Source organism: Lates calcarifer, linkage group LG15 (assembly GCF_001640805.2).
Source record: "Lates calcarifer isolate ASB-BC8 linkage group LG15, TLL_Latcal_v3, whole genome shotgun sequence".
In the NCBI taxonomy this organism is placed as follows: domain Eukaryota; kingdom Metazoa; phylum Chordata; class Actinopteri; family Centropomidae; genus Lates; species Lates calcarifer.
This window is the reverse complement of record NC_066847.1, coordinates 5,308,294-5,329,910: the sequence shown is the minus strand read 5'-3', so window position 1 is coordinate 5,329,910 and position 21,617 is coordinate 5,308,294. Positions and strand designations below refer to the sequence as shown.

Here is a 21,617-nt window from a genome sequence, read left to right as displayed (position 1 = left end):
ACAGTATGATCGTTCTACTTGAAACTGTCAGCATGGTTATTAATCACTAGTATTAATGACCTGAAGAATATATGGTGCTGTCTTTTAATATAGCAACACACAGATTTAAATACAACATCCAACATGATGTCAGTGCATGAATAATGACAATGTTCTATGGGTATTTTAATTACAAAATTGCTGTGCATACTTGTTAAAATATCCAGTCATTATGCTGCCTTGAAGTTCAGAAACTGCCTAATCCAGTTTTGACTTCTTTTTTTTTTTAAGATCTACCTACAGTCATCTATTCCCATCCGTCCCATGGCTCATCCACCACCCAATGTTCCTGCCTCATCTCTGACTCAGTGAACCCTTTTCCACTGCGCCTGATGAGTCACGAGTTTACTCTTCTTACACCTCTCCATCGTGCTCTCGCTTCACGCTCTCCCTACCTCCCTCGGTTTCTCCATCATTATTAAAAGCCACGCAGGCACGCAGGGGAGGAACAGACTTCAGTACAAAAGGCCTTTCTCAGCCAGCAGAGTATTTCTAGAGAGTTCTCTGCAAAGTCAGGCATTCGGCAGTCTCCCCTGCAGGGTCTGCTAATATTCTTGCAGTTTGTCAATTCTGTTATGTTCAGGTCTGGTGACCACATAGACATGAATTAAGAGATGTGAGACACAGGCCAGTGAGCCGTTTAAAACCATGGAGTATCAAAGCAGACTTAGATTCAGACATTTAGACTGACACAGAGATGTGGGATAGAACATATTCTGACCAACAAAAACACTGCATTAAAAAAAAAAAAATAACACCAGGGGTGGAGGTAAAGTGAGCATGTTGCTATAGGTGCCAATAAGATGTAATAAGAACCAGTACAGGAAGTCCAGTTTGTTATCAGACTCCAGAAGAAAAAAAAATGCAGTGAAAGAGTTTTTACTTCTGTAAGTGAGGATTTTAGTTGCAGCCCTAAATGCAAAATCTGAGCCAGGTGTTCAAACAGTGAACACCAGCGCAGTCAGTGGTCTAACTGAAACGAATGAGGAGCTATTGTCACATTGGATGGTGATCTGAAAGGGTCAGTGTGGGTCATGTGACCTATTTGACCTTTGTTCTTACACCTGAATGCAGTTTAGGTGGTGCCTGGCCTCAGCAGTCAGGGATTTGTGAGCATTAATCCCACTTCAAGAAAAGCACAAAGAGTGCCATCATGCAGAGAGCACGGCTGTAGAAGTTAACCTTTTTCAATATTTGTGTAATGAAACTGTAGTTTAGTTTAACAGTGACTCAAGACTCTAACAAGGCATTAACTTGTGACACCAGTCTTATATGAAATAAAATAGAATAAAACAGATCTACTGTATCACACGTGCCTCCATGAAAGAGGTCTCAGAGTACACCTTGAGTTCTGTTGACTCAATAAAAAAAACAAACAAACACACACCAGTTCAATACACAGGAATTAAAAGTTCTTAAATTAACTAAAAGAAAATGTGCAATCACTATGAAAATCTTAATATTGATGGTTATAAAAGGCTGGCAGCAATATCAATGCTGGAAAATCAAAGCAGCTGAACCCTACCTTCACTGACTCCAGTGGCTTTAGCAGAACGCAGCCTCTGCTCTGGACCTCAGGCTACTACACACAAACTGTGGTCTGTTTACTCTACAGCGACCCTTAAAGATAATGTAATGGTTTAATTAATAGATGCTGCTGTTTGGCTACAAATACTGGCACATCAACTCACAACACAAGGCGCTGACAGTCAGATTGGAAAAAAAAAGAACGGTGAAAAGGGCGATAAAAGTGAAGGGTTGTGGACAGAATGTACCAACACAGATCAACAAAAGGCTGGCTGTTGTCACTCTGGGCCTGTTAACATCAGCCATTCCTGTGAGCCCACTGTGATGCATTCGATGTAATGTCACATGGCTCCGCCTCAGAAACATTTCAGAACAATTATTTTGAAGAAAAAGCTGGTATCCCAGTCCCACAAGGCCTCTGGAGTTACACCATTAAAAATATTTGTTTTAATTGTTTTAATAAACCTGTATGAATCTTTATTTATTTATCTGATCAGATTTGAGAGCACTATATGTACTTCTTAGAAAGTCTTAATATTGCACCTTGCGATTTCATTGTCACATTGTTGGTAGAGGTTCATAAATAGGTTTTTTTTTTTCCCCTACAAAAAACGGTGTGGAAATTACAGTAAAGCCGATGTTCACCTCTAGTGTCAAGGCTGTCTAACATGGCGATCACATATTATAAATCATATTTCAGATGCTAAATATATTTTTGTTTGGTAGCCAAAGTTTTCACCTTGGCGGCCAATAGGTAGATAAATAAATAAATAAATATACACAAAAAAGACCCTGTGTGGATTACTGGCTAACATTAACATCGCTGATGCCAACGTGGGGCAGTCAGTGATTTGTGTCTGGGATGGCTGAGCTTTTGTCTGGCAGGAGGGCTTACGTAACAGGAGCTGCTGACAACACGTGGGTGCTGCTGAGCTGAGGGCTGGGAGAATGGCTTGGATCACAGAGGGAGACAGGGAGGTCACCACAGCCCACTGTGGCAGCCTGTGGTGGGCTGACAGGGTCAGTTCACTGCTGGGACTAGGGACACAGGTTTGTTTGGTAGCCTTTAGATTATTTATGTTTTTATACTCTTCTTATGGAATGCACGCACCCACATACATGACATTATCTACGTTCTCACCAAGAGAAACGGCTGAGTAGAGCCGCTGTTTTCAGCTGAACTGGAGGAGCTTAAGTATCCTGCTCATCTTTACAGTATCAGGAGGACTGGGGGGGTTTACTTACTGAGCTCTTATCTGGAGGGGTTGACAAAGCTTGATTCTCTAACCTGACAAAAAAAAGACAAGCACAGATTAAATGACTCGGCTAAACTGGCAATTACTTCTTAGAGATGTAGGAAAGGATATGACGACACTGATCAGTGAGTGAAAGAATAAAAAATCAAAACACTGGCCAAATGGTGAAACAGCTACGTGACCAAGCGGTAATGCAGCAAGACATTTTTAGAAATGATCTGCAAAAACAGCTAGCCTGGTTCCAGGCATCTGAATCACTGTACACATGTCTGCCTTTTTTTCTTTGTTTTTCTTTAAACAAAATAAATGAAATGTCAATTTAGGCTGAGTATCAGGCTCCATAAAAGCTCAAAAATATGCACAAAAGCAACTTGGAGTCATTACTATTCTATTAATACTTGATTCTATTATTCCCATGATTCTTTATTGTAAACATCCTCTGCCCCTTCAATTGTAATTCTTTTAAAATTTGTCTGAGTTGTATTTTTTTTTTTCTTTTAATATGAAGCATTCTTAACTGCCTTCCTTGTATGAAGGTATTTCTATATTTGTTGTCATTGTCTTTGTTGTTATAAAGTCCAGACAGGATTTAGCTGTGTTTTTCCAGTGGCTTGGTATCAGCCCAGGGTGAGGCCATTACCAACTGCTCACATGAGAAAGGAAGATAAGGAATTTAAGCGAGAGCAATAGACAATAAAATGTGTAACACACAAGGGGTAAGAAAGAGAAAAACTTTGGCCCACTAAGTGCAAAAGGTGCCAGTGCTCTAAATGCTTTGTCATGCTTTATTGTGTAGGTTCCTCACGCAAGGTCGCTCAATTTGCAACGACCTAAATAACCTAAACCTAAAGTTCTGTGGTAACCTACCTTTTAATAACAGAAGCCAGTTAAATTTGAACTTTATTCAATTAAGACAAATTATGCAATTTGTTTGCCCATGAAAACTGTCAAGAAAATTCATGTGCATTATTGAAACAGTCTGCGTTACAGAAGGAACCTGATCTTTTTCTGTTTCTCAAGCTATTATGACACAAAATCCTGCTCCTTTTCTCCTGTATTCATGGTCAATACAGATGTTAACAATTTCAGTGTAGTTTAACACACAAACAACAGTGTGTTAAAAGACTGGCAATCAATGCGGAAGTGAAAGCAAGTTCAATCATGTACTTTGGCTTTAAGTAATGCAGTTCATTTATTTCATTAAGTGTGCCCTTCACAAAAGCTGCTTCTCCACATGCCTGTAAAGGTCTCCATAAAAGAGGGAAACAGGGTCACGGACCGGAAGCTGTCTAAAGATTCACTGTTTCGTGTTTGGCTCACAGAGGTTTCATTCATCATGTGAAACATGAGCTTTGCTTTACAATTAAGAGAGAAAGGAGCTGGGGTCAAAGAACAAGAGGAGTACGCTACACCTGAATAGATGCTTAACAATGACCCAGAATGATTTTATTATCTAATCAGTACGACTTTACTAAAAGAGAGCGACTGAGTCGGTCTGTTTCCCTTTAAATGGTCAGGACATGATGAATGACAAGTCTATAAATGAGTCTGTTCTATTTTAGTTCAATCGCATAAACCTTTCCTGTGATCTCAGTGAATGTAACACACCCTCTCAGCCTTGCAAAACCATATGAGTAATGAGATAAAGGGCATAAAGTAAGCAAACAGGGGAAGGCAGTGTGGCTGGTGGGAGTTGTGGCAGGAGTGGTAACTGTGACCTCAGCTCTCCATCTCCAGTCCAGAGTGATGATGAGATAGAACAAAACCCTCCAGCAATGAGCACTAACAGATAGCTCCAGACCAACAAAACAGCTGAGATTAGCTCATTGTAGATATATCATATTGGTGTATGCTGTATGTCAGCAATAAGTAACTAGAAGCTGCAGTACAGAAATACCAAACTAGATGTGAAGTCATTTAGAAACGGTGTCTCCAGTGTTTTATTCAGTACAAATTAAATATTTTGGGATAATGGATTGCACGTTAGACAAAATCAGACATTTGGAGATGTTACCTTGGACTCTTGAGAAACTGTGATGGACATTTTATAGACTAAATTCAAAAAAGAAACTATTAATTTCAACTCAATTCACTGCGATTCTTGGTAATTCAGTTAAATCAAATGACAATGTTCAGAAAAGTGCTTCTCAGAATTTATTCTGGAAACTTACATTTCTTCTACATTCAACAGGTGAGCAACTTTCCTGAATGTAAACATGCATGTTATCAGTTAAAATGTAAATACATTTACCAATTATAAAACATCTGTGGAACAGGGATTTATCTTCCTTGGCAAATGCAGCACAATTAAAATATCACACATCTATGTTTTTTAGCTCTACATGTGCAAAACAGCTGAGCAAGAATCATTACACAGCCCCACTTACAAGGGTCTCATCATTATGCACATTATTTAAAAAAATAAATGCTCTCCCATACAGCTACATGTGGACTGTCAGTACCAGCTGCTTCAGTACAGACATCCACTTTAATGATCAGTTTGAATACAGACAGGGCAGAAACTGAGAGTCTGCTCACTAATTCATCTGCACTGTTTGTGCTGACAAGACGTGAGCCTGATATCTGCAGACAGCTGTTAGTTAGCATTAGCTCCCCATCAGGGACAGAACGAATAAAGTAGAATCCACACACTGTTCACTCAACTTCCACAACCTCACATCTCATCGCCACAGATAATATCTCCTCAACAAACACAGAGCTCAGATCAGTCTGCAGAGTCTTTTCTCAGCCTTTCCCTCTTGAAGATCTGATCTCTAGATTCACTATTAGATAGAGTCAGCAAACCATCCTGAGTCACGACAGCCTTGTAAACTGTGGTGGGTCTGTATAGACTGTAACTATTTATGTAACACATTACAGGACTGTTGTGACTCAAGGCGGTCATATACCAAGCTATTATCTGTTACTATTCAACTTAAAATAACTTTTTTGTGCATGTTGTAATAATTTGATTTCCACAAAGCTGACATTCTCACGCAATGCAAAGATCAATCTTGAGATTTTAAGAATAAATTCTGGATCATTCAAATAAAAATGTACTAAATGATAATAATGAACATAATAACAATTGCAGCCCTAGTACAATGTCACACTTGTATCATTCTTATCTTATTATGTATCCTTATCTTTTAAATCTCTCAAATATCTGTGTTAGCCTCATGAATTCAGTATCAGCTGGCCTATACTGACAGCTCAGCTAACAAGGGGAATTTGGATAGATACTGCAGGAAAAAATATTTGTCCACATGAGTGATGCACTTAAGTCTCTATTAGCCTGATGTTGTCAGTCTAAGTAAGTGTTCTAAATGTCTGCGATAGGCATAGCTTACTATCTTTAAAACCACAGACACAGACATAAAAAAATGTAGGAGTGAACAGAGCAAATGCTTCCTTGTTAATTCACTTCTCAGTGAGTCAAAAGCCTATGGGTTTTTTTCTTTTTAAGTGCTTCAGAAACAGGGCTGGGTTTGTGGCCGTGAACAATCAATCACAATAGTTTACTGAAGCAAACCATAAGAGGAAGAAAAACAAAGGTGTGGTGAGATGGCTGTCCTTCAGCTGTCTTTATCTGTGGAGTGCTGTAATCTGGTTACTGACTGAGCCCAGTCAGCCTACACTGACTCATTACATAACACGAGAGCTACAGCTGGGAATGAAGCTGATCGCTGCCTGGCTAAGGAACGGAAGAAGCCCTGTACCCAGCCCAGTTCTTCCAAAGTTGCTCTCAGATGAATGGAGCAGCACAATGACACTGCAGCACACGTACAAAGAAGAAAAAGTCTCTGCTATAGGATGTGTTGCCTCAGTCCCTCTCAGCATAAACAGCAAATGGGTTTAAAAAAACAAAACAGAAAGAGCTTTGGATGAGAAGATGCACAACAGAGCACAGCACATGCAAAATCTTTACTCTGTACAGCATAACACTGACACTGGTGCAGCTGAAACAGATGATTGCACAGCATAGAAAAAGAAAAAGCAGAATATCTAAGCCAATTTTGCAATTTTCTGCAACATCAGGTATCTTCAAGGACAATTAGATGCATCATATGAATAGTGTAGACAAATTAGTTTCCAGGGGCTTGCATAATGCCAAAGCATATGATAAGCATTGTATTGTAAATACCACCTCAGGCCAATACAAGGCTGCTGCAGAGAGGGGTTTTGCATACAAAGCAAAGTCACTGCCCTTCCTCCTTTCACAAAGTCAAAATAAATAAATTTATAAAGCATGTTCACCTAATATGTTCATCATATAGGAGATAAAAGAGAAAGACCATAGATTCACCTTTAAGTAACAGCAACAACAGCAAACAACACAAATTTAGGATTCTCTTAGCTTGTCACTGCTATCCATTACTTCCTGTTCTGCCTCTAAACTGCTGCCTCACTAATTCTCCCTTGACCACTACAGAGGGAGGGAATGATGTTTTCACTTGCTATTGGTTTAAATCTCAGAAATCAATACAGTAAATTGCAGTGGAACTATTCCCATGGACAAAACGGAAATATGCTAGAAAGCCGGTCATTGGAGAAAAATCAATAGAGCCCACTGAACTGCAGTAAAACACAACATCCACACAGCTGTTGTTGACATGTGAATTACAGGAACTAGTCAACCGTTTCAGGTCCATTAACTAAAAAAAAAAAAGCTTCTTCATGTGAATCCAAGAAAGCTTTTGTCTTTAGTGGAGCAAGGAATCCTGATGTAGCTGCAGCAAGAACTGGTTATCTTCTTCCCAAATAAGGACATTAATTATCTTTCACTGCTTGGCTTGGCCAACACTATAAGAAGTGTCAAGTGTGCTGCGAAAGTGGGAATCCAGAATTCAGAAAAGTAGGAAAAGCTAAGTCTCCTTACAAGGAAACCAAAGCATGCTTCAGAAAAGTCTTAAAGCAAGTAAATTATTACTATGACTAATAACATTTTTGTAGTGTGAAGCATGTAGCTCGCACAGTCTAGCCCCGATGATGGCTTGACCACCAGCTGTGGGCGTCTGTGTGTGTGTAATGCGTAAGACAACACCGGCCCGAATGCACACACAGCTGATGTAAGAGATTCCACACCATGCCTGCCCTCTCAGAAGCCATGCCACTGGAGCTGGTCTAGTCCAAAAGCTGTCCAGTCATCACACAAAAATTTGCCAAGTCTAACTTCCCTCTCGCGGCCTCCCTATCCTGCTTGCTGGCTCAGAAACATCCAAACCTGATCCATGTGAACTCAGCAACCAGCCCCTTTTCTCTGTGAGAGCTCGAAGCAAAATGAGGTGAGGAAAACAAGATCTACTTACAGACCATCAGAATCTGACCTCAGTTTTATTGTTTGGAGTGTATAGAGAGCCAAAAGATGTGTTAACGTCAGGTAGCAGTAGTTTTGAACTTCATGACTGAGCTACTGTTTCTGCGGTTTAGGTCTATTATTAGTGTTGTTCATGAGGATACAGTCTCTCGGTGCCAGTTCGACACGAAGCTGCCTGCTCTGAGTATCTATCCCCGCGTCTAAACCAGACCAATAACAACTGTGTAAGCACAACTACAGCACCAATGCATACAGAGAGTCACCACCTAATCTCTGAGTTGCCAGAATTAGAGCAACCTCCTGTTTCAGATAGACTAAAAATAATCTGCTCATAATCACAGTTTAAACATAGAAACTCTGCATTGTGCAGAGTTCAGAAACAACTAACATTCAAACAGTCAGGGACAAAATGCCCCAGTGATCTCCTAATGCCTCAGTTAAAGGCATTAACAAATTGATGTCATCTGCTCTCGTCAAGCCTTACACCTGAGCACTCACCCATTTAGGGCCTAATTTTTATTAACAAAAAGTAAACGATATCTCTGAGGCTGCACAAACTAAGCCAGGCTTCAGGTTGTTAAGTTGACCTGAACTCTTTTACAGACAGGATAAGTACAAAAGTGTTGTGTTGTGTCCAATATTTAAGTGACAAGGTGTAAATGTGGTTCAGGAAAAGGGGATATCGCTTCAGACCCGACATCTCCTGGTCAGTGGAGTGCTTCACAGTGGTTTCCTTCAGCCTAATCTGAACTCTCGCTGATATTCAGTGAGGCAAAGTAATAACAGCCAAGTCCAGCCAGCTGAAATGGGCAGCATTAGCTTCTGAGCACAAGTGTTTATCAAAGTGTCTGAGAGCTGATGTCATGGTGAAGCAGAGCATGTAGCAGAGATCTCTGAATTCACTCAGTCTACTGTTCCCTAAAAAACTACACAGCATGAAACAAACTCACATTTTAGTGAACAAAAAGCTCTTTCACATTTGAATTACAGGACTAAACTTTCTCACCATATAACTTTACTTTTCCATATCAATGCAGCAGTGAGAACAACCAACAACTATTTCTAAATAAATAAACAGGTCTACCCAGACATTTTCCTCTTTAACAGGATGTGTTTCATTTGAGAACAGCTTGTGATTTCTGGTCCATAGTCCCTGTGATTCAGCTTAAGACAGCTGCAAGTAAATAACTAAATGAATGATAACAATTAAAATTTCACACAAATGTGTCACAAAAACACTTCAGTCTAAATATTGCAGCATTTCCTCTGGTAAAACACTAAATGCAGATCATGGATGGGCAACAGAGGACAGAAAATTACAACAGTATTAATAATCGATAAATCATTTGAGCTTTTTTTCCCTGACAAAACTGAAGAAATGAACTGGTTCCAGTTCCTAAGATGTGAATAATTTCTGGTTCTCCTTCTCTTTTATGAAACTAAACTGATTATCTTTGGGTTGTGGGCTGTTGGTTGAACAAAAGGAAACATATGAAAATGTCACTATTAACTCTGGGAATTTGTGATGTTAATTTTTCACAATTTAAAAACCAAACAAATAATAGCTTAACAAAGAAAATAATTAGTAGATCAATCCATGATGAAAATAATTGTTTAATGTAGCCCTAAAACTGTTTCAATTATGCTGTAATAACTGTAATTTTGTCCACATTGTCCACTCTTAGCTGTAAGACTTCTTTTCTCTTTTTCTGTGCCTCTGTTGAGGAGGTTTATTAGGCAGTCTATTAAAGCTGGCCTCAGAGGTTCCTAGTTTGTGCCCGGGGCATGCCACCGCAGTCAGGCCCAGTTATCGCCAGTCAGGGAGTGCTAATTAACAGCCACATGGAGCCGGCTGCCTTGGAGAGGGCTATAGGGGACCATAAGTGACATTCCCACATTCCACACAGAGACCACATTACACTGAGCACAGTGTCAGGGTGGTGATCACCTGAAACAGCAGAAAATGTAATGAGGGCATCTGATCCCCAAAATGAGTGAGGGAGGTGGAGGCTGATCTGCAATCGATGCATTACTGTTTTCATGATGTGCACAGATACAAAAAAACTGCTTCTGTGAAACGTGTTGTTCTGCCTCTGAAGGACAGCAGCACAGAGGTAGATGGATAAACTGCTTCACTTGGTGAACATAATGCGTTGGTTTCAGTATTCCGGAAAGATGCCAACCTAAACTCCAGACTCTGTGGGTGAGAAGTCCTCATTCAGCCCTGAACGGCCTCTTTATCGATTTTTAGCCTTTGTGAAGAAATACAAGCCTCTGCATCCATCTGAACACTGCCCAACTATTTATTAGCAAAAGGTGAGGAAACAGTGAGTTATAAAACAGGTAGGATTCTACGGTAATTGTTAAGTTAATGATTAAAATAACATAAATGTGCTGCAGAAAATAAGTAGAGCATAGTGCTCATGCTGCAGGACTCCCTTTAGGGCACACACATGTCAAAATGTATATTGTCACATTAAAGCCAGGCACTTTGGTCAAAAGCACACTACATAGTGATTTGTGAAGGAAGGCAACAGACAGCAAGTTCCAAAACCACAAGATTTCAATTTAGGTTTGGAAAGAGTTTTTATGGAGTTGTTGTGCAATGCAGAATATCTGCTCTAAGTCATGTTTAAAAAAACAAACAAACAAACAAAAAAAAAAAAAAACTACAAGCATCAGCATCTTGACCTTAACCTAAGTACTCACAAAAATGTAGTAACACAATCAATATCTTTTGCACAAGAAAACAAAGAGATTAATCTTAAGTACAAATATAAAGCTATTAAACTTTACCTCAGTCATTGTTCTTATTTGTAGATTAAACTATAGACTCGCAAAAAATAATGGTCCAGGATAGGCAATGATGCCAAAATATCCTCTTTGCTTAGTGTACAAACAATGTGCTTAAGATTACATAATTCACATTTAGCAGGCAAGCGAGATGACTGCTGCTTTAATTTGCATATCAACCCTAAAGGAATATAAGACATTTCTTAGATGCTAACTTGATTTTAGGCTGCACAGTTTTAGAATTAAGTACATTCGTTCCACTCCTACAAAACAAAATGAGCCTGTCTTAAGAGAGAACGTAGCTTCAAAAAGGCTTTAATACTGGAAACAAAATGGATCTATGACTGTTACGAGACACAACTAAGTCAAACGTTCATGATCAGCTCCTGCTAAGTCAGCCTGAATGTGAAGCGAACCAAGCCCAGCTAAAGCTAAAGCCAGTGGCCAACCAGCCTCTGCAGGCGGGCAGCACTAATGCTCATGTGAATCCCCACGTGCTGCAGGCCAGGCCCTGTACACAGCAGGGCGACTTCACGTCACGCCCTGTGTGATGTCATCCTGGGTGACAGGCTCCTCATCAGGGCTGTGTGTGTGGGATTACTCCTGCTGTCCTGGATCAACAGGACAGGGCGGGAGGAACTGATGTCTTCTAGTCTGTACGAGAAACTATGCTTTTGTCCACAAGAGTCTAACACTCATTATTCACCTGCTGTAACACCTTGAAATAAACATCAACACCTAAATAAATACAGGCAGACTTTGGCTATAGCTGTTGAATTTATCAACTCTAGCAGCCATAGACTGTTGGAGCCTCCATTAGGTTTCCAACAACAACCAGCTGTTTTCTGTAAATTTCTGTCTCATGACTCAGATTCTGCAGTAACTTTATCATGAAGTCGGGTCATATTAGGTTGAATTCAATTAATGTGTCAGCTATAAGAGAGGTTCTGAAGATAGTACACTGATATATGACTTTTCCAAGAGGCTTCAAAGAGGCTAAATCACCTGCTTAGGAGTGTGCCATACTATGTTGTTCATGATAATACTGGTAATATCACTGATATCAGTGATATTACAAACTGTTGATTTACTTAATGCTTCTTTTATTTTTTAGCAAAACCAGAAAAAATGTGTGGTTTCCACTTACTTATATTCAAATATTTTCAATTCCTCTAACACTTCTATGATCCTAAACTGAATATCTTTGACATACAGCAGCTACAAGCATTGCAGAAAGCAAAAGTAACATTTCAACCACAAAAAAAAGAAAGTGACTTAGACAGTGTGTAAGAGATTTGGACATAAAAATTTAAACCACGGTAGCATGTAAGCACTGTAAGAAGATAATAGCAATACCACAAACTTAGTGAGGGGGGAGTGCAACAGCTTATCTGGACTCTAAAGACCTTGTATTTTTCAGTATTTTATCATATCATCATAAATATCATTATCTAAAATCCACCCTGCAATATCTTGACTTTATTTTAAGGCAAATCTCTTATCCCTGCTGCAGTTGAATTGATCCAAAACAACTAAATAATTTCAATGTAAGAGGAAAAGCCTGCATATTCATAACAAATGCCAGAACAGATCAACATTAGCATAAAGGAAAAGCAAAAGCAGTCACAAGCTGGTATGTGATGGACACAAAAGACAACTCAGCTTTTTGGCATGCAGCTGTGTTTGATATGGTAATTTATTTACTTTAAAATTTAAGTTATCTTTTAATGAAGTGATGATGTTATTTTAATGGCTGTATAATACGATTGCTGACAGGGCAGATAAAACTGGGAGGTTTTGGCTTGTGCAAAGTATAATAATTAATTCCCCACCCTGTACTGTATGAAGAGGAAGAAAAGGTGAGGAGTATAAAGTAACTGATACAGCAAGCTCTCATTACCATAGCTTCTCTTGTGGGAGTGGCATGCATGTCATGCTGTATGGTATTCTGGCTGCGTGGTTGGTATCATAAGGCTATATCTTCTCTCATATTACAGTACCAACCTACTTTAGAGCCACTTCTATTGTATAATACCTGTGTGAATTATCTAAATATAATCCCAAAGCATTCAGTAAAGGTCTACTATCCACAACATGCTGTTCAAAGTCAAGCAGCCACTGGCACCCAGGTAGATGCCTCAGTTCTAGGTCTCTCCGCCCTGACACAAACAGCCCTGGGCACAGGCTGGTTGCTGTGTCACAAGACTGGCAGGCAACCAGCCATGCCGGGGTGGGTGGGTCTGCAAAGAGTTTTATGAGTTGCTGTCTGGACACAGAGGCCTCTCGGAGACAAGCCACCTATTGATCCCCGTCTCACTGTGGCAGTGCGGGGACAAAGGTAGTTTTCTGTTTCCTATCACATCAGGTCCTGTCTTTATGTACAGCGCTGCTTAAAGCTAAGAGCACAAATGCATGGGTGGATGGATCTGAGTTTTTTCCCCTCACTTTATTTATGCTGATAATAATGAAGTAGTGAGTGCTAGACTTCGCTCCTGCCTTAGTGCCTATTTTAGGCTAAGCAACTGCACTGCAAAACTGAGCGAACATGTTCACCTGACACATTAAGTCATGTGTTTGTCCTACTAACCTGAAGTGGCACGCATCTACTTACTTATTAATCTGACTGTGTTTGAGGGATCCTATGGGAATACCTCCACAGCCAAATGGGCCTGGCTCTGAAACTGACACTGGATCCCTGAAACACTCACACACACACATACACACACTCAGTGAGCAGCTGTTTGGGGGAGCCCAGCGAGAGACAAATTTAAATTTTCATACCCTCTGAGGCTGAAGCAGCATGGCTACCCCGTGAAACACTATATTCACCATGGTAGTCAAAACAGCCACAGCCATCCAACACAAAAATAGTATGATCCATGTTAAAGATATTAAGGATATAAAAGATAGTTTAGATAGTAACACAACATGTTTAAGAGAAGTAATACTCAGACTAAATGGGTTTCCCACCTGTAAGATGAACTAACCACAAGCTTTGAGACTCATACTAGTTTATAGCTGCTCTACCCTCCATTGTGTTATCATATGACTCTGCTGTGTGTCACAGCAATAACAGTGTGCCAATAATCCTATTGCCACAAGGTCTTGTAACTTTGCAATTTCAAGATGACAGTTCTATGACAAACCCTTTTCCCACGGGCAGGACATGTGCCTTCACAGCACTGATTAGGGATGTCACAATACCAGAAATTTGGCAGTCAGTATGAATACCATTTAAATTTTAAAAGTCAGTGTCATATATTGACAGACTGAACGAACATGTTCACCTGACGGAAGCCTACAAATGTTATGAGCACCCAGCTCTCACGTGTGAACACTGCCATTGTGAACACTGCATGTGGAGCACTGCTGACATGTTAATAAAAAGTTAACAATCAAAACTCACCCACCTGTGTACAGATGCAGTTGCTTGACTTTGCTGTGCTACAATAAGTTTGAGTCTGTGACACTGTTTTTATCTTGGCTTTTGGTTGTCTAGAACTTGTCCACCTCAAACACAACTCTTTGCGTTTCTTTCCTCACAGTAAAGTAAACCAGTTGCCACACCCACACTTGCTGCCACCATTCCTCATATTGTTATTGTTTACTGTGACTGCCTTCTTTCTTCACCTTCCCGGTGCATTCAATGTCAAACTCAAACACTTAAAGGGTTACTATGAAAAATCACATGTCCAACACCTACGACACCTACTGTAGAAAGACAAGTACCGCCAGATTTTGGCATCGACCTGTTACCTACGTATCAGTTCTCATGACTTCGCTTGTGCTAAACATTTGAATATTGAAAACATTTTACCATTCTCATAAGCCATGTCATCTCATTTGTATCATTTTCAACCAGGGTTACTGTGAATCGGATTCCACAGCCCATTTGAATACAGCTGGAGATCTCTGTTTGATAACCTGCAAAGTGCAAACCACAAATTTTCATTTGTATCAACAAAAATGGTCGAAAAATCAAAATACATTAACTCAGTAAGTCAACAAAGGCTTTAAAATATTCTACCTTGCTCTGTTCCACTGGAGGCAGATTGTGAATGGATTTATCTAGTGCCTGTTTAGTGCACTGACCGACAGAGCCATTCAAGCATTCACAAATCGACTGCTAACATCTGATTACTTGCAAAGTGGCTAAACAGCATTTTGTTGAGTTGAGTGGTTTTAGAAAATGTTATCTTCTGAAATTTTCCCCTTTGCACCCTGCCAGTTTGGAAACTGAACTGCATGAGGAAGGATGCTACACCCTACTTAAAATACTTGCCTGAGGTGCCCTCTGTGCTGCTGTATGCATCAATATGTTCCTTGAAGTGTTGAGGACTTGCATAATGAAGCCTGACAGTGCAACCTCACACACCCTCACAGAGACTCTGCAGCAGGGTATGAAGATCTTTTTCATCTCCTAGCCTCAGTGCACAGTGGATCCCAGAACTGACTATAAATGAATAAATTCAGAATCCGGAGAGGAACAATAACCCATTAGATACATGATAGATGAGTCAAATCTACCACTTGTATTTAGCAGCATTAAACTGGTACTTTGTTCCACACTGCTAATGATCAACAGTCTTCTTTGCCACTGTTAGGCAGTCGCTTTTGTGTCCTGCATTTCAGGCATCACCCTTCACAGCCACTGGACTGAAAGAGTACAGATGGGAGGCCTGGATGCATTTCTTTTTCCTACTACACAATATCTTGTACACAAAAACTTTTTAAGATACGGTTCCTATCTACTGCTGTGTGCGTTTCCAACAACTTTATAATAACATAAACAGCCTACAGTCAGGCCAAGTGCAGTAACTTACATATCTGTCCTACTTTTCATGTTGACTAACTGTCCCGGTGTCTCAACAAACAAAAGAGCCCCACAAATACAAGACCTGAATAATTCAAGACAAAGTGAAACGCAACCCTCTCTCATCGCGGTAATGCTGGAAATGACGGCAAATAACCCAAGTCCCAGTTTCAAAATGAGCACAGAGCCCAGATGCGGATGACCAGCCAGCTCAAGCGGTACTCTCACTCACACACACACACACACACACACACACGGAGTACCTGGCAGCAGGATTTGGAAAGAAGAAATGCCCTGCGCTGCTGACTCGACTCACTCGATCAAGTTGGTCACTTAATGTTAGCTTATTGAAACCAGTCGTTTTATGTTAGATGTTAGAAAATATACGCGAGTGACAATGAGCTTTAAGCTGGTGCTTTAAGTATATGTTACATCACACATGCACCTTAAATAAAAACTGAGCTCAGATAATCTGGATCGTGACTGCCACCTCTTTCCAAGCTAGCTGATAAAATTTAAGTTAATTCCATATGCAAAAACATAACATATGAATAGGAGAAATATACAGCCTGTCTTCCTTTCAGCACAACTTTAAAATGCAGTGTTGAAACTGCATAACTATAGCTGACAGCTCACAAAGCTAATGCAATGTTCAGCGACCAATTCTGTTCACCAACCTGCTCCCCATGGCAAATAGACGCAGCTCGGTGCTACTGATGATGTCTTGTCCTAAATGTTGACTCTGAGCCAGCTATTATGGCTACAACTGTTCTTTTAAACACAATATCAACGAACAATACACATGCTTACATAAACGCATTTGAGGCGTTCAAACGCATGGGATCCGTGCACCGTTTTTACACACAACCCAACAACTTTATTTTCGCGCAACAAGACAATTTAACCATGCCTTTGGAGAAACTGCATGAGCCGTGCATGGATTCTCGTTATAGATAAGTGTTGTTTATCTTTCAGTAAGTACACCGACCCGTAGCGTTTGGCTAGCAAGTGGCTACCTCAAGCCTGGCTAATCAGCAGCTAACGTTAGCTAACGTTAACGCTAGTGGCTGGAGTATCCCTTTACTGCTTACCTTGAACGGCCTCGCAGATGTTGTTTTCATCGTCCCATTAACTTTTCCAGCAAGACTCAACTTGTAAATAACATATGCGTTTCCAAGACTAACAATTCCTAACTTTTTAGCATCTTCATAGGTGGAACTTAAGCGTAAAATCCCAAACCGGACCACCACCGACAAAGTAAATTCTCCACCACTTACAACAACAACGTCAACCCACGGGCTGATTCCGCCCCCTAAGAATAGCCACCCAATCAGAGAGGAGAGTCTGTTTTATTGACGTTTGTAAGAACCAATGGCCATTCTCGGAGGTTTTGAGTGACGTTCTCCACTAGAGTAAACACCAAATGAGAGCGACCAAGTACAAAACGTTCATTTGCCAATTGGCTGCAGAAAAATAAGGGGCCAGGGGTTTTGTTGAAGTAGCCTATGAGTGTGGCAGTGAGTACGGAGTGACAGGTGCTTTAGAGTTGACAAAATAGCTGGGGCGTCACCATTGCCTGGGTGAGGTCATCCAGGATGATGTAAACCCTACGTCATTAGCAGTGCTAAATAAAAACACAACAGGGCACTCGTTTGCCTTTTAAAAAGTTTAATCTTTCCCAAGTAATATAAAACAAAGCACTCCAGTACAATAAAATGCTCATAACATTGAGCAAACTGAAACAACATACTGAGGGAATCATGAAAACCACAAACATGTATTACCTACAGGTTGGTTGCTTAAAGTAAATAGTTTCACAGACATAGCTGAAAGGATATCATTCTGGTGCACTGTAAAGCAGCACAACAATTTACAATAAAATGCACATGCTGCTATTAGAGACCTTTATTCTTTTGTTATTCATTTCTCAAGAAGAGCAATTCCTTATCTCAATATCTGGAAATGACAAAGCTACATATCCAATCACTGCTACCCAAAAATATTGTACAAAAATTCTGAAATTAGCTTGGTATTAGTCAATGGGAATATTATAAACTGTGTGTCAAAATGACAGACACCTCCTCTAGTCAATAACAACTGCCAAACTCAACGCCGCCTCCTGTCTGGACTTCTGCTGCGTCTCCGTCCGCCAGCCCTGGGACAAAACACATGTCATATTATTAAAAGGAAAATACAGCCTAGTCACTTTTGGATTAGAAGTTGATTACTCAAACAAATTTGTGGCTCGGGACAATACTCTTGGCTGCTAGCAAGAAAGCCGTAACACAGCAATGGCTGCAGCCACCCTCCAACAAAGGAAATAAGCTGTATGGAAATAATGACCTTTACCCCAAGATAGCAATATGATCAATGTGCATGTGAACTGCATATACTGTATGTACAATACAGTACAATGCTGTCCATGCCAATCCCTTTATATCCTAATAAAATAAGGTTCTAAAAAAGAAAATACTGTTTGGTTGTTGACGAAAATCACATAAGTGTGATTTTAAAAAACACATTATATAATTAATCTAGATCACACTTTTCACATTTATAAAGATAGCTTGAATGGATTCATTGTCAACATTATAAACATCCAAGGGGTTTGAGATAAGGGGAAAAACAAACACACAATAACATGAAATTCTAACAAAAAATTCCTAAAGCACTGATAACACTCCCTTTACCAGCAAGTTGCTGCCACCACATGCAAACACACACCACCCTCACCTCCTCTTGTTCTTGGGGGGCCCTCTGACAAATCCCCAGTCCACGCTGATAGGCTGGCCCATCAGGTCCTGACCATTGAGCCCTTCCATGGCTGCCTGGGCCTCTTTGTATGTCTCATACTCCACCAGTGCATACCCCTGGGGACAGTTAATAGGACATCATGTGAGTTACTGTACATTCATAGCAACTGGAAATTGGTTTTAAAAACATAATAACAATAATAACTTAAAACACACACACACACACACACACACACACACACACACACAACTAGCACAAAGCAGGACTACTGTTCACTTAAAAATCCAAACAGAATTCTTCAGGCTGACGGGTGTAATGGCCCTACTGACACTGCAGTGTGGGATTACAGAGCAAACACATTCTCTACTTGGCACAAAAGTGCAATAAACACCATACAATTTATGTCTCTGAAGCATTGAAGAGATGATCGATAAGATGTATGCAACTGTTAATACATCCTGTAAATCCTCTGACAGCATGTAATGAAAATGGACACAGTATGCTTTACTGAAATCACTGCAGTGTGCCTTTCAAGCCAAAGGTGGTTTGGTCTTACTTCATATTCAGAACAATGCTGCCACCTTGTGGCTCAGAGGAAAGTTGAAGCACAGTCAAAACATGATACATTATGAACACTGCAAATATTAATAAAACCTCAGGTAATTTTAATTCTGTCTGTCCTGGTATGTTAGTATCTTCTCCAAAATGATTTTTTTAACCAATTGCTATTTCAAATAGCAAGGTTCATTTCATGAGGCAGTAAAATCTTTAAGTTAGATAATTTAATAGAACATATGCTGTTCAATAATTAGGCTGAGTCAAAGAAACTAGGGCAGTTGTTCAAAATTCACATTAGTAAACTATTAGTACAAGCAAGCTGCCCAGAGGCTGTGTCAATAAAAAATACAAAATAAACAGTAACAAGAGTGCACTGAATGAGTGTTGAGAACTCTTAAATTAAATTAATGACACACTGAAATTCAAAAACATGCTAATGATGCATGGTTATTTGTCTCACCTTGAGGTAGCCTGTTCTGCGGTCGAGGTTGAGATGCAGGTTCTTAATTTCTCCAAACTCTGAAAATTTGTCATGGATGTCTTCCTCTGTGGCCTCTTCATGTACACCTGTCACAAACAGGATCCAACCCTCCACAGCTGCAAGATAAAGACAAGAAAAGACATTAGGGGTGAAATCATTTTTGCTTGCATTTGTTTTTTTTTTTGTTGTTTTTTTACGCAACTACCTTAATATCTTTTGTGTCTGTACTGTACTTTGTAGCCCTTGTTTTGAAAAGTGCTACGTAGATAAAGTTCTACTTACTTTAATAAAGCTCTCATTCTATGCAAAATGTACAAATAAACACTGGTCTAACTAATATAAAGCCGACTGAGGTCAAGTCTGTGCCTCTTCTATATTAATATTACATATACTTCACAGAGCTAAAATGCCACTTGATCAAAAAGCTTTTTCCAAATCTCAAAACCACTCTAACTGTAAAAAATTCAGCAATCACAGGACGATAACAAAATATTTAAAATATCTTTTTTAACCCATTTATCAAGCTACTCTCTTGCTATATAATCTTATATACTGCACATACATGTCACAATCTTTTTGTGTGAAACATACAATTTGAGCAGTGACATGTAATTTCCAACATCTGATCACAATGGGCAGATTTCATGCATTAGTTTTGTGAACTGTTACTAGCCAATCAAACTAATACACAATAGACAAAATTAAAAGTACTGGCAATGGCACTTTGGGGGGGACAAATGTGTGGCATAGACTTTACTCTGTTACCTATAAATTCAATTTTGTCTCTAGTATGAACAGCAGGACTTACATCTCTGAGGTCCTGGCTCATCCCCATCCTGCTCCACAGTATCATAGTCCTCTTTGATTCTGGACCTGGCGCCTTCCTCTGGAAACAACAACACAGAGGAATATTTAACACTGTTGAAACAAAGGGCATTTAAAAAGGAACTTCTGGAAGTGAAGCACACGAAATAATTTCTCCACAGTGGTAACTCACCTGAGCCAAAGCCTCGTCCTTTCCTCTTCTTGGCCTTTTCTTTCAGCTTGTGGATGCTTTCTGAAGGAACGAAGATTGGACAAGTCAAAACCAGTGAAACACACGCTGCTACATCTTTTCCTCCGCTGCCGCAACTTGAACCGCAACTTTATATCAATTTAGTTAACGTTGTAGTTACACCAAACCTAAACTAAAACACATTTAAAGGATGTTTAAATACGTGCAATTTACTTAGTACGTTATGTGCAGTTTAATCAGGGTAACTTAGCTGTTAGCTTCAAGCGTGCTAGCAGTGAGTAATAACACGCCAAGTTATATCTTAGCCTAACTGTAAATCGTGCCATTAACCTAGGAGCCGTATTTAAAGATATATCTCAACCTGTTTAAATTATAATAGTTGTATAAAAGCGGCGTTTGGTGTCTTCAACAACCACTACCCAGCTAGCAGCAGAGAACGTTTGAATGAGTGCGCCATTAGCCTGATGCTAGCATGTTAGCATTTCTCAGGCCTGTACCCACGCAGTCTACGTTTGGAGCCTTTTCGGCAACGGCCACATTCATGTAGACTTCAATATTTACACATCATTTGAACGCCAAGGTTACGGAGCATCTGCCGCTAACCAGTAGAAACAATATTATTACCATCGCCATCCTCATCCATAGGAAAGTCCTCGCCTCCCGCTTCATGAAGGTCCAAAACGTCCGCCATGATGTCTGTCTATGTGTGTGTGTGTGTGTGTGTGCGTGCGTCTGCGGCTAATTTACGCAACGTGCGTACGCAAATAGAGCACACACAGACTGGCGGATGTTGCCAGTTTGCGTAAAAGTAAGTACAAGGTAAAGACAGTGGAGCACGTTTTATTTATGAACCAATTTAGATGTGTAGTTTGTTTGAATTGTATATAGATACAGTAAATAGGTACAATTTAAAATTTGTTTGGACAAAACAAAATCTATGCTGTTTTCAAATTCTGCCAACAATCACCACTTTACAGGGTTCACAGATTGAGACTGTATCTGAGTATAAATATCTTGTTTTTTTACTGGATGAATCTCCTTCTTTTACGCCTCACATCATCATT

General features: G+C 39.9%; 2 protein-coding genes across 4 annotated transcripts in view; both read right to left on the bottom strand.

The window, feature by feature from the left end:
* Positions 1-17,070, bottom strand: part of otud7b (OTU deubiquitinase 7B) — a 33,461-nt gene extending 16,391 nt beyond the window's left edge. Inside the window, exon 1 of one of the 3 annotated variants that reach the window (XM_018699991.2) lies at positions 16,837-17,070. The gene's annotated coding sequence lies outside the window, so the exon portion shown is untranslated. Of the gene's footprint in view, positions 1-2,811; positions 2,833-16,836 lie in introns of those variants that run through there. The other 2 variants (XM_018699992.2, XM_051075920.1) reach the window with 2 other exon arrangements.
* A 326-nt stretch (positions 17,071-17,396) lies between these two features.
* On the bottom strand, positions 17,397-21,306 carry rbm8a (RNA binding motif protein 8A). The gene is made up of 6 exons (XM_018699993.2): positions 21,178-21,306; positions 20,536-20,595; positions 20,347-20,424; positions 19,518-19,654; positions 18,479-18,615; positions 17,397-17,900 (listed from the first exon to the last, which is right to left on the bottom strand). Exons 1-6 carry the CDS (start codon positions 21,242-21,244, stop codon positions 17,852-17,854), a joined length of 528 nt encoding a protein of 175 aa, XP_018555509.1. The 5' UTR covers positions 21,245-21,306; the 3' UTR covers positions 17,397-17,851.
* Between the last annotated feature and the right edge of the window lie 311 nt (positions 21,307-21,617).

Coding starts and splice junctions, on each gene's coding strand:
- rbm8a (XM_018699993.2), bottom strand. CDS start 21,244: ATGGCGGACGTTTTGGACCTTCATGAAGCGGGAGGCGAGGACTTTCCT. Junction 20,425..20,535: donor AGGACGAGGCTTTGGCTCAG/GTGAGTTACCAC, acceptor TGTTGTTTCCAG/AGGAAGGCGCCAGGTCCAGA. Junction 19,655..20,346: donor TGAGCCAGGACCTCAGAGAT/GTAAGTCCTGCT, acceptor TTTATCTTGCAG/CTGTGGAGGGTTGGATCCTG.